Source organism: Mobula birostris, chromosome 7 (assembly GCF_030028105.1).
Source record: "Mobula birostris isolate sMobBir1 chromosome 7, sMobBir1.hap1, whole genome shotgun sequence".
Lineage (NCBI taxonomy): Eukaryota > Metazoa > Chordata > Chondrichthyes > Myliobatiformes > Myliobatidae > Mobula > Mobula birostris.
In genome coordinates, this window is record NC_092376.1 from 46,162,823 (window position 1) to 46,176,579 (window position 13,757).

At 39.5% G+C, this 13,757-nt stretch overlaps 1 protein-coding gene across 2 annotated transcripts in view; it reads right to left on the reverse strand.

The window, feature by feature from the left end:
- Positions 1 to 2,903: 2,903 nt before the first annotated feature.
- The window catches only part of LOC140200730 (fibroblast growth factor 9), a 70,212-nt gene continuing 59,358 nt past the window's right edge, over positions 2,904 to 13,757 (reverse strand). For both annotated transcript variants that reach the window (XM_072264315.1, XM_072264314.1), the window contains exon 4: positions 2,904 to 5,971. In XM_072264315.1, the coding sequence (XP_072120416.1) occupies positions 5,726 to 5,971 (246 nt within the window). In that variant the 3' untranslated portion in view covers positions 2,904 to 5,725. The remainder of the gene's footprint in view (positions 5,972 to 13,757) is intronic.

Below are 13,757 nucleotides of genomic sequence, written 5' to 3' on the forward strand. Positions count from 1 at the left end.
TCAGTTCAAAATTCACTCTACCCACCACCAATGCATTGTGTACCCACAAAGTGCACTGCAGTTTCTGGTCCAGGCTATTCCAATGCACTTCCCAAATCCATGACCAAAAAAGACAAGAACAGCAGGGCATGGGGACATAACCATGGTTCCCCTCCCCTCCCAAGTTACACACCATCCTGCCTTGGAACTACCTGGTCTAAATCCTGGAATTCTCTACCCCACAGTACAGAAGAAGTACTTACATTAGAAGGACTGTAGTGGTTCAAGAAGGTAGCTCGGTGGCATCTCCCCAAGGACATTTAGCAATGAACAATATTTTCTGGCCTAACCAGTTACATCCACATCGCTGACTAAATGGATAAAATTATTGCATTTCATTCAGCTTAATACATACTGTACTATTCACAGCTCATGATATAAACTCCAGACTCTGGAGATTAAACACGGCTGCCTTATTTGCATAATATCGATATTCAAAGTGCGAGCTGACACTATGTTTGCATTAGTTCCCAGTCTATCCTCTTTGCTCTCTTCCAATGGATCTCAAAATAAACACAAAGAAATATGCCAACTTTCAGTTAGGCATTTTGTATCCTTCAACAGTTTATGATCCCATTATTCACATCCCTTTCAGAGATTATTTTTCTGTTTCTTGACCCATTACCACCTCTTTTGCTTTTCACCATTTCTTCTTTGTTGTTAAAACTTTCCTGATTTCCAGTCTGTAATGGGGCATCTGTTTCAATTTCCTGCTCTTTTCATCTTTCTCAACTTGTTTTTGCTGAAAACTTGTTATATCTTGAAACAGTTTAAATGAAAAGTCATTGATCTGAAACTTTACTTCTGCCTCTACAGATGCTGCTTGATCTAGCTTAAGATAATTTTTAAAAATTCATTCACGCGATGTGGACATCCCTGACAGTGTTTACCAAGAACGCAGATAACATGCTCAACAAGACTGGTGGGCCTGGAGCCAATGTAGATCAGACAGAATAAAGGCAGCAAGTTTCCTTTTCTGAAGGGGATTAGCGTACCCGATGAGACTTTACAACAAACCAATAGTTTCATAGGTTGCTATTATTTGAGACTAGATTGTTATATGAAAATTGTAAATTCATAAATTACTAGAATTTAAGTACCCCTGGTATCCACTGACTCATGTCTCCTGAACTCTGACTGCTAGCTCAACTATTGAACTATCATATACCAAGTCTGTTGCTACCTTTAGATTCATATAAACAATATTTTCCTACTATTGAAGGTTAAGAAGAAGAAATCTACTGTCTTTGTGCCTTCTTACTAATGGTAAGCAGTCAGTTCTAGAACCCAACCCACCTTTGTCACATACCTAATTGGCCTCTATCCCAACCTCACCCTCTTGAACTGACCTTCCTTGACCATGTCCAACACCACCCAGTTCTGCAAAAATTTTCAGCAGCGCTCCATTACCTTCAAACTTGCATAAACCAAGATACCTGTGTTTGGTGTCCATCCTTCAGCTCTTCCAATACTATGCTGTGTATATCCTATACCTGCAGAACTCTCTCTCTCCGCTATTCTGTCTCTCCTCACTGATCTGCTGTATATCCCAGTTCTTTAGTGCTTCAGATTTTAAATATCCTGCCCATGGCTTCACCATCTCCTTACCTTTTCTTCAATTTTTACCACCAATTCTCCTTTCCTCTGACATGGCTTTTGCAAGAGATTCATTTGACATACCACCTTTCACCCTCAAATGGACAAAGCTAATAACAAGAAGTATTTTTGATTCACAATATCCAAAGATGGAAGAAACAATTCAGTTTCTCAATGTTCTGATGCCACTGTTCACCAGGATACATACTTATGGTTCCTACATAGCTTAGATTCTTCTCAGTTAGGTGTATTGTATAGAAAAGGCAGAATTGGTTTTCCCACAGGATATAAAGACCACTGGATGGGCCACCAGCAGATTATAATTTCAATAATTGTGAGCACAAGTCAGAATAGAGAGGCAGAACTGGATATTACCCGGAAAACAAAAAGACCAAAGTACATCTAAATTATTGAGTTTGAATAATGCATTGAAATGTTGAAAAGTGACTTTAACATTTGGATTTGCATATTTTGGCATTTTTTTGACCAAGTTCATAGAAGTTCACTTCAAAATCAGACCTCCAACAGGAAAAAGAATGTTGCATTTATGAGAAACCCCAGCCAATAACAAGAGTGGTAACAATCTCAACTCTTCTCCGTGCAGATGAACTTTGCCAAGTCACAATGGCTTCAATCCATCTGTGTTGATCAGTTGTCTTCACAGTAAAGGGACTAGGTGGAAGGCCACGCTAAAAGTAAATGCAAAGCCCACAGCTCTCCATGAATCCTACTTCACAAGTAAGTCTTGGATAATAAGAGATGGCATAAAGAATGTAAGGTCTACTAACTTGTAGAGTATATGAAACTAAGCAAATACTATAAAGTCAGAAATGAGGAGATGAAAACTGGATTTAAACAAAATGCAGTTTCATTTTGAATCTGCTAAAAATCACATTCTGTTCAAGTAAGTGCATTTGAAAAGTGGGGTTCGTGGCCAGCTAAACAAGTTGTCCGAAATAACTGACCCTTACCTACATATTTAAACATTTTCATTCATCTGATATACTTGGATAGTCCAATATTAATTTATTAATTAAATTACATACTTAATTAGGTGTGCTGTGTTATGCAATAATACACACCTACCAGCCAATCACATTTCAGGAAATCAAACCATGGCATTATATAATAAATGCTTAGATATGGCAGATACATCAACAAAGTTCAGAATAAAATATATTTGTTATACATTACTATTATCTTTTACAACTCTTAGTTCATCAAGCTTGTGTCACTACTTTAGCCCCAAAGGTAAAAGAACATTTGCATTTCTCCCACTACTCAGAACAGCCTGGTATAAAAGAGCTTTTCAGAGCAATACTCATTTAACTGCCTACAAGTGGTCAAATTAACAAGGCTTGCATTAACCCTGCTGTGTCCTCACGTGTTGCAGATAGACCCAAAGCATACAGATTGTAATTGTAGTGCATTATTATCAGAAAACCACTCCATTTGATGGTCATCTGGATGTGTGACTTGCCTGCTGCTTGTCTTCCCCCTCCCTGTTATATTTAATTATAAATGACTGAAAGAATTTGAATCCATGATATGTTGGAGTATTGCCAACTTAAAGCCAATATGATGTTGAATATGGACTTTATTTGCAAATTCATTGATCAGATCCTGAAGGAAGGGACCAAATTGTTCTTACAATTTGTAAAAACTGCAGCATAAAAAACAAAAGTTTCCATGGATTGGGTAACAATCATATGAGATGCTCAGTGCAAAACAGTGTCAAGACATAGGTGAAATGAAAAGAAAAAATTAAATACAATATGCTTCTGGTGCACCTCATAAAATATGCCGTCCCGTTCTTCAACTACATCAGTCCCCACCGTTGAAATTCCCTCCCTAAATCTTTCTGCTTCTCTATTTTCTCTGATGAGATGCTCTTTAAAATCTATCTTTTTGATAGGGGTCTAATCACATTCATTATTCCTCAGGATCAAGTTTTGTTGATAACATTTCTCCAAATATGCCTTGGGATATATGACTAAGAAAAGGCCATTGAATAAATATAAAGTGTTCTAATGGGAAATCAAAGGGGTAATGCCAGTAGCTGTAGCTAAACAAACACTAAAGCCAAAGGCACCTGAAAGATAAACATTCCAGGAGCTATGATCATCAATGGTCTATCTTGCTCATTCTTATATCTCTTGGACTGTACCATTCTGGAATGCTATAACATTTAAACAATTTTATAATGTGTACAGATAGTTAATGGACGAGGATCCAGTGAAAATTGCCTCAGGAATGTTAATGCTTTCTCTTGCTAAATGTCTAAAACAGTTTAGGAATGGTCAATAGTTATAACTTCTGCGTTGTAACTCTGGTTATAAGTATATTCTTTGAAGAAAGTGAGGGGTGCAGCCTGATTGCAGAGGCACTGTCAAGGTCAAGAAAGTATTTCTTTTCAAAGCTACTGTTGCATTTTAGTCTTTAAACATTTTAGATCAACTTATTCCATTGAAGGTACTTTTTTGTCAAATTTCATTTCTGTAACCAAATAGAAGCCATTGCTGTACCAATTTAATTTTGGCAGACAGAGGCAAAGGCTTGGGCACCGTATTGCCAGCAAGTTCTTCCAGGTATCACTTGAAATGTCATTGTCTGCATCTCTTAAAAGTTACTTTTACCACCGTGGAAATGAATTCTTGAAAAAAAAAATCGAGCTAATACATCACATAGTTGTAGTTGCTCAGAGCCAATATTCAGAAAGGCTGTAAAATATGTTTTTGCACAAAGAATAGAAAAAAAACACAAGAATTTTCAGCATTCCCTCCAAGGCTACAGAAAAGTTCACACATTTCTAGTCCAGAAGATGACCTTTTTCAGTAAAACTATGTTAAGAATGATGCTGTAATATTTATTATAAAAAAGGATTTCTTTTCTTTAAACTTTTTGTCTATTAATCAGCTTTTAGTTTAAGGAGTTTTCCAATTTCTTGATAAATATAACACATAAAAGGAACACTGGTCCTGAGAACACTTGACTGTGAATACAGACTGGGATATTTTACTACCAAACTCTGCTATAAAACTGCAGGCTTTTGGTAATAAATCAAACAACAGCAACAGTTGTCTTTCTTTTTGAGATGAAGGATAAGCCCAGAGCTGTGGAACTGCATCTGACAGAACTGGATATAAAAGAGACAAAGGAGAAATCTGAAGACCCAACTTTAACTTTAATCGACGGGGTGGAGAGGGCAGAGGACAGGGAGACAGTCAGGAAACAAGCAGTCAAAAAAATGATCCTCAATATAATGAGTGCTGTTCATAGTGTTACAATAGACTGGGCACAAATGAGATTGTCACTTTCCGAACAGAGGGGTTACTGGAATCCTTTTATATCCATGCACCTTTACATTAACTCACATGAACTTACCATAGGTTCATAGTGGCCACTGGCATTTTTACACTTACAAAGCCTAAAGCTTCCGAAATGCCTATCTGGCCTGTACATATTTCATTAAAAATAAACTCTATATAATAAATAAATATATAAAATAAATATAATGTTGCCTTTGGAATTTCTATAAATAAATTTAACTTTTTTGTTTTCTTTACTAAGAGGTCTTTGCTTAAAGCCCTAAGGGGTAGTACCATTGAGCTGGTAGAGGAATTGTCTGTTTCTCTTTTTATCTAAATCACTTTTTACGTACGCTTGCGTCCTCCATGCCATTATTAATGCAGTGTGAGCTTGAGCTTTGTCACCAGCCCATATCCCGATGAATCAAAGTATGGCAGCTATGCTGATACACAACAAAATAGAACTGATCAAAAAAATTTAAAGCGTGTCCCATCCTGGAGCATGCATCAGGCCATCTTTCTCCTTGGCATTTCAATATATTCCTCCCTCTTACACATTTTTTTTCAACCAAGCAAGCGGGCACAGGCTCACCTCTGAGAGGACAAACTGTAAGTGCAGTACAAAATCAGCGTGTCCCATCCAAGCCTCCATACACAATGCATGCGACAAAGTTTGGCAACAGTAGAGCTGATGTGATGACACAGCTAATCGTTTAGAACCCACCACATGAACCCATTATAGTGGTTGCTTTTCAGTGGTCCAAAGTAAAGGATTGTCTTCATCAACTTTGGCTTAAAACATCCTTGTATAGTTCAGGTACTTTATCAGGGTCCACGGGTCTAGGTAAAAAATGAGTGAACTTTTGATGCCTTTTAGTCCTAGTCCCTTCCCTTGGGCTTCCATCTTTGTTTAATGCAACAAAGTACCGTCTTCCAGTGTCCGCATGCTTATAAAGATTCGAGGAGTAGGTATTATACCAGTTTTCTTCAAACTGCTCCCGGAAAACACACTCTGCAGTCAATTTCTCCTGCAAGATGATAGAAAAGTTAAAAAAAAATTAAAACCAAGGAAAAACTCAGCTTTTATTCAATTATCTTCCTCGTAGCAGATTATATGCTGATTATAAATATCATCAGATTTTCATGTCATTGAAATTATTGGGATAAAAATCTGGCAAATACTCTAAGACTGAGGTCTCTGGAAAATGAACCCCACAATTTGCAAGAATATATTATCAAACATTCTCTTGCTGGAAACAAATAGCATACTTTCATTAAAATATTTCCTAAGGTGCCAAACAACTTGAGACAACAGCATATCTGAAGAAGCACTGTGCTTTACATTGCTTTCATCGAGCTGGTTGTAGGGCCCAGCTGCTTCCACTTCTCTCTTGAGGCACTCATGGAGGATGGGGGAAGGTTGCCAGCAGGGGCACCAGTCCCACCATAATCACTTAGCACATTATGAACCAGTGCCTTTCAATGTGGATGCGCCTGTTAACATAGCTCTCCAAAAGCAGTCAGGTTTAAATTCCTCTGCACACCCCTGTCTCTCTTTATGCACTGTTGTGACAGATTCCAGAGTAACAAATCATAAACACAAGAAAGTCTGAAGATGCTGGAAATCCAAAGGAACACACACAGACTGCGGGAGGAACTCAGCAGATCAGGCAGCGTCTGTGGAAATGAATAAACAGTCAACGTTTCGGGCCGAGGACCCACCTTCAGGACTGAGAAGGAAGGGGGAAGATGCCAGAATAAAACGGTGGGGGGAGGGGAAGGAGGCTAGCTGGAAGGTGATAGGTGAAACCAGGTGGGCGGGAAAGGTCAAGGAGTGGAGCAGAAGGAATCTGGACCATAGGAGAAAGGGAAGGAGGAGCAGGCCCAGGGGTAAAGTAACAGGCAGATGATAAAAGTAAAAGGTCAGAGTGGGGAATAAAGGAAGTTGGGGGGGGGGGGTGAATTTGTTTACCGGAAGGAGAAATCGATATTCACACCGTCAGGTTGAAGGCTACCCAGATGGAATACAAGATGTTACTCCTCCACCCTGAGGGTGGCCTCACCTTGGCACAAGAGGGGGCCATGGACTGACACTTTGGAATGAGAATGGGAATCAGAATTAAAATGTTTGGACACTGGAAAGTCCCACTTGTAGTAGATGGTGCGGAGGTGCTCGGCGAAGCAGTCCCCCAATTTACGACGGTTCTCACCAATGTAGAGCAGGCACGCATGCTTTTTCTTTTTCTACCTTTCCCATATGGGCATCCTAACCATTATGGTCATGTCTAAATAAGAACAAGAATCCCAGTGATGTTAATCACAATCTAGTTTATTATCACTGACATATTTCATAAAACTTGATGTTTTATGGCAGCAGCACAGCCAAGACATAAAACTGATTAAGTTCCAATACTGTAAATAAATAAATAGCGCAGAAGAGGTACAGCGAGGTAGTGTGAATTCATGAACTGTTTGGAATGCTGATGGTGGAGAGGAAGAAGCTGTTCCTGAAACACTGAGGCTGGATCTTCAGGCTCCTGTACCTCCTTCACTAACAGTAGCGATGAGAAGAGGGCATGTCCCGGATGGGGAGGGTCCTTAATGATGGATGCCGCCTTCTTGACGCAGCATCGTTTAAACATGTCCTTGATGGCAGGGAGCACTGTGTCCACGATGGAGCTGGGTAAGTCTACAACCCTCTGCAGCCCCTCTCAATCCTACGCGTTGGACCCTCCGTACCCGGAGATGGTACAAGCAGTCAGGGTTCTCTCCACGGTACATCTGTAGGAATTTGCTAGAGTCGTTAGTAACGTACCAAATCTCCTCAAACTCCTAACAAAGCATAGCTGCTGGCAAGCCTCCTTTATGATCGTAGCAATTTGTTGGACCCAGGATAGATCCTCTCAGATGTTGATGCCCAGGAAGATGAAGCTCTCACTCTTTCAGCCACTGACCCCTCAGTGAAGACTGGCGCACTTTTTCTGACTTTCACTTCCTGAAATCTACCTTGACCTTACTGATGTTGATTGCAGGATTTGTTGTGAAACCACCAACCAGCCGATCTACCTTATTCCTGTAAGCCTCCTTTTCACCATTTGAGATACTGACAACAGTGGCGAGACTAGTGAATTTATAAATGGCATTTGAGCTGTGCCAAGCCACATGGTCATGAGAGTATTATCATTTTTTTCAAGGTGGGTGGACAATTGAATAAAATAATCTAACTTCAAGTTTAATTAAGAAAACTAGCTATATTGTTGACCCATGCTCAGCATTTTATTTAACTATTATGCTCATAGAATTGTCTTTCTCAGATACAAATTACAATTTGTGATTTAAGCAGTCAAGCTGAAGCCCAAACAGCACTGCAGAAATTGATCATATTCTGGCAAAAATGCGCAACAATAAAAATCTCTAATGTCACAATAGACTCAGACAATGTTCAGTCAGCTGCAGCAGTTGCCTAAAACAGGTTTCAGGCTCCGAACATATGTCAGTGTGAAGTTGGATGTCTGTGTTTGGATCCCTCTGGGAAAGTAGGATGCTCTGAATCAAGCTGGACTCACTTACATTCTGTTGCCTGGATGGAGTTTTCTCAGTGACTCCAGAAAAGAGTAACAATACTTTTAAAAAAATTAAGACCAGGAAAGCATTAGGTTGTAATCAGCTTTGTGTAATCTTTAAACATAAATGAATTGTAATGAATGATTAGTAAAAACATTTTATTCTGAACTGTTTTGTAACACGATTGCTTCCCTTCAATCCAACTGTAACAAAATACCTCATGTGGACTATCACATTTGAGCAGACATAAATTTACCTGTTTTGTTTTAATAGAATCAGGGTTGACAGAATCAGTAGTGGAATAAACCCCAGTTACAAATGAGCAGCTGTACTTTCTTACTTAGTAAAGGTTTTACAAAAAGAGAGGTCTAGTTTTAGAGTCCGAGAATAATACAGCATAGAAACAGACCCTTCAGCCCAATTCATCCACCAAACTAGTCACATTAGCCCATGTTTGGCCCCTGTTCCTCTAACCCCTCTAAACCAAAAGTTCCATATCAAAACCTGGCTATTTTTGTACATTAACTGATTTTATATATTTGATACCAGAAATATGTCAACCAAAATATTTCAAGATTTTTAATTGGAACATGTTAGATTTCATGAAATGCCCTACAAGGTGAAATGTTTCTAAATTATAATATGTTGAATGCTGGACTCTTGCTAATCAGAAGAGCAGACAAACTATGCACTAACATTATGCGTCTGGAACTGTGTAAATAATCAGATGCATATTGTGCTGTAGTCTAGTTTTTATTATTAGCATTACTTCCAGAACAACTGGACAGTTCCTATATTTAGAGCTCCTAGGATTTTAAAAGGTGTCTTGATATGACAAAGCTAGGATTAATCAAATTTGTATTGTTAATAAATACAGACAAATCAACAGGTAAACTGAATTTACTAAGCTGCTAAACAAAACCAGAGAGGGGAATGAACAGACACAGCCCAAAGGGAAAGACCTGCTAAATTGTGAAGTGCTCTCTTAACACTGGATAAGATGTCTCTGCCCTGGATTTGTGCTTAGTAATAATTGCTGGCATCAGTTCTCCAGTTTCAACAAAGATGTTGAAGAAGCTAACAATAAGCCATGCAAAGAAATTCTTCATTCTAGTAAACAGCTTTTGGAAGGGGTTTTCACTACATGGTTATGTAATGAAGCTGAAGGCAGGAGATACAGAGCTATGTAAAAGACAAACACATTAGTATTTGTCCCTTTCAATAATTTTCTGATTCAAACCATGATACGTTATTCAGTCTCGCTATCTGAGTGGAGCTGAGCCCTTTCCCCATTGGGAAGGCAGGAAAACCAGACAATGAGTCGTTCTTGATTACTCTTCACACACAGCTCCTAGAATCCACAAAGAGGAATTCTGGCAAAGGACTAGGAAGAGATAATCTGGTCGATTTCTCAGTCATTTATAGTGTGAAAACTGGGAATACGGGGAAAGAAAATGGATGTTTTATCACATAACATTTGTAAAGATTATCAGGTTTTATATATTGTTGATTAATTTATTGAAGTTCTAGATTTACCATTTTCATCACATAATAGGTTCAGGCACCAGCTCTTAAGTTCTTGGTTATCAAGAGTAATTCTGTACTAGAGGACTGCTGCACCTGAACAAGTACTTCCCTGGTGGGTGAGACATAAGACCATAAGGTCATTTGCCCCATCGAGTCTGCTCTGCCATTCCATTGTGGCTTATCCATCTCAATTCCATTCTCCAACCTTCTCTAAGTAACTTTTGACACCCTTATTAATCAAGAACTTATCAACCTCTGGTTTACATATACCCAACGACTTGGACTCTATAGCCATCTGTTGCATTGAACTCCGCAGATTCACTACTCTCTGTTAAAGAAGTTCCTCCTCATCTCTGTTCTAAAAGGATATCCTTCTATCCTGAGGCTGTACCCTCTGGTCCTAGACTCCCACACTATAGGAAACATCCTCTCCACATCCAGTCTAACAGGTCTTTCAATATTCAATAGGTTTCAATAAGATCTTCAGTCATTCTTCTAAGTTCCAACAGGTACCTGCCCAGAGCAATCAAATGCTCATCATTCATTAACCCTTTCATTCCCAGTATCATTCTTGTGAACCTCCTCTCTTCCTCTCCCAATGCCAGCACATTGTTTCTTAGGTAGTGGCCCAAAACCACTCACAACACTCTAAGTGCGTTCTGACCAATGCTTTATAAAGCCTCAGCATTACATCCTTGTTTTTATATTCTACTTCTTTCAAAATGAATGCTAATGTTGCATTTGCCTTCTTTACCACCGACTCAACCTGCAAGTTAATCTTTAGGAAATCCGGCACAAGACTTCACGCTCTTTTGCAGCTGATTCCTGAATTTTCTCCCCATTTAGAAAATAGTCTCTGCTTTTATTCCTTCTACCAAAATGCATGACCTTACACTCCCCTACACTATATTCCATCTGCCACTTCTTTGCCTGTTCTCCTAATCTGTCCAAGTCCTTCTGCAAACTCACTGCTTGGTATAATAATCATCCTGCCGGAGCGCCTAGAGGCGACTCAAGTAACAGCAGTACTCTCAATGGATATGATTAAATACTCCCATTTTAACCTGGTACAGCTAAAAAGCACAACTGCTTCTAAGGTCAGTACAGTCAACAAAGGTGTCTTAATGCATTTAAACAAACTATCACTGCTTAAAACCAACGGAAACAACACCGATTGTGGTGGAGGTGCCCATGGAGGACACCTTGGAGGAAGCGCGGTGTTGATCTGGGTTACAAGTATGTTTAAGGAAACTGGGTTTTAAACTCCCTATACCGACTATCTTGCTGGCAAACATGCAGTCTCTGGTGAATAAAATCGATGATCTCAGAGCTATGGTACTGAATCAGAGGGACATTAGGACCGCGTATCGTTAGTTTCCTGGAATCCTGGTTAACCCCTTCCGTACTGGATGCAGCGATCCAGATCGATGGGTTTTCTGTACACCGCCAGGATAGACCTATTGAGTCTCTCAAAAGCAAAGGTGGAGGATTATGCCTCATGATCAGCTCTTTTTGGTGCACAGCTATATCAGTGCCAATTCTGCTCACCAGACCTGGAATATCTAGCAGTAAAGTGCCCATCCTTTTTACCTACCACGGGAGTTCTCCGGGGTCATTTTGGTAGCAGTTTACATTCCACCTCAGACCAATGTCAGGCAGGCTTTAGATGATCTAAGTAATAGGATCAACGTGCATGAAACAACGCACCCTAACGCCTTCACCATCATTTTGGGAGACTTTAACCAGGCCAGTCTGAAAAAATTCACTAAGCAATTACCATCAACAGATCACTTGCAATACCAGAGGAAACAACACACAGGACCATTGCTACACCACCACAAGAATGCCTAATGTGCTATTCCACACCCTCACTTCGGGAAGTCTGATCACTGAGCCGTACTTCTACTCCCAATTATGCTAATCACAATCTAGTTTAATATCACTGACATATTTCATGAAACTTGATGTTTTGTGGCAGCAGTACAGCCAAGACATAAAACTGATTAAGTTCCAATACTGTAAATAAATAAATAGTGCAGAAGAGGTACAGCGAGGTAGTGTGAATTCATGAACTGTTTGGAATGCTGATGGCAGAGAGGAAGAAGCTGTTCCTGAAACACTGAGGCTGGATCTTCAGGCTCCTGTACCTCCTTCACTAACAGTAGCGATGAGAAGAGGGCATGTCCCGGATGGGGAGGGTCCTTAATGATGGATGCCGCCTTCTTGACGCAAGCATCGTTTAAACATGTCCTTGATGGCAGGGAGCACTGTGTCCACGATGGAGCTGGGTAAGTCTACAGCCCTCTGCAGCCCCTCTCAATCCTGTGCATTGGACCCTCCGTACCCAGATATGATACCTGCCGGTAATAATAAACCAGATTCTGATTCTGATCCAGCAGCAAACTCCCCATCCTTTCCCAGCTCTCACAAGCTGCTATTAATCCTATAAAACAGGATCTCTATTTCTAACACTGAAATCTTTGGTTACCAACCTTCTAAGTCATGGACAAGCACCAAGAGAAATAAATGTTGATTAGGGGTGCTTGATGCTCATACATGTCCATATCATGCCTGCTACTCGGTTTTCTTAATCTTATTTATTGATGGTAAGAAATTTCAATTATGAATTACAATTAGCATATGATTACACATGAGATCAGAATTAACATCTTACATGTTGTGCAATAAATCTCAAGCAATAGAAAATGTCAACAGATACTTCAGCCTTCTTAAACTGTAAGAATATGAATAATCACCTGATTTACTGCAACAAACGTAATAACAATCAAGATACATTTTACATCTGCACTTTTCTTTTTGGAAATGCAGTCATGAATAAAGTTTTCCATGGTGCTCAATTCTTTTGAAATATGTATGTACTTTGTTTCAAGAGATTTATAGTCACTATTTTTTTTTGCAAACCTATTTCTTCAGGTCTGGCGTCTACAGTGGGAACGTCATCTTTGCAGTATTTGCAAATATGGTAATCTATTTCTAAGCCTTAGTTGCTGCTCTTAATATTCCCCAACGTAAATCTGCAGGGCTCATTGTAAGCTCCTGCTCAGTGTTAGAATTGCATCTTTCCACTCCCAATCCAGTTCCAGCTTAAATGGTGAAGTAACTCCAATTCTACCATCCAATATTTGTGGAAAAAATAAAACTTACGTGGCTTCAAAGGTTCAGCTGATGAATTCAATGAACAGTGTTCAAATTCTAGATTTATGTCTTTGATTTTGGCCAAAGAAACTTTGCCATATGTGTTCATTGGTCATGAAGTGGTGGTGATGGAGGAGTGAGGGGGATCTGGCTTGGGTTTGCAATTCTGTGAGTTTTGTACATAGACTTCATCCTGTCGGAAGGTTCCTCTTTCTCAATTATTACTGGGCCACTGGCACTAGAGAGGGGTAGAGGAACCTCCAGGCAGAATCTCCCATATTCTTAGCATTCAAATACTACCACACAGGTTAGCCATAAGAAACAATCAGATTTTTGCTTGGAAATTCAGCCTTCCCTTTGCCTTGTTACTAACATTTAGAATATATGTTGAACTGTAGCACCAGAGTGGCCTAATGTCGTGAAGAATGAAGTACTAAAAAAACAAGCAAAAACACTATTTATCCTCAGTCTTGAATGCTGATTCTAGCTCTACTAAAATAGTCTTGGTTTTAGACTTATCCTCAGACCTAACTTCTACAGGCTCAATATTTGTAGGTTTAATGCAGC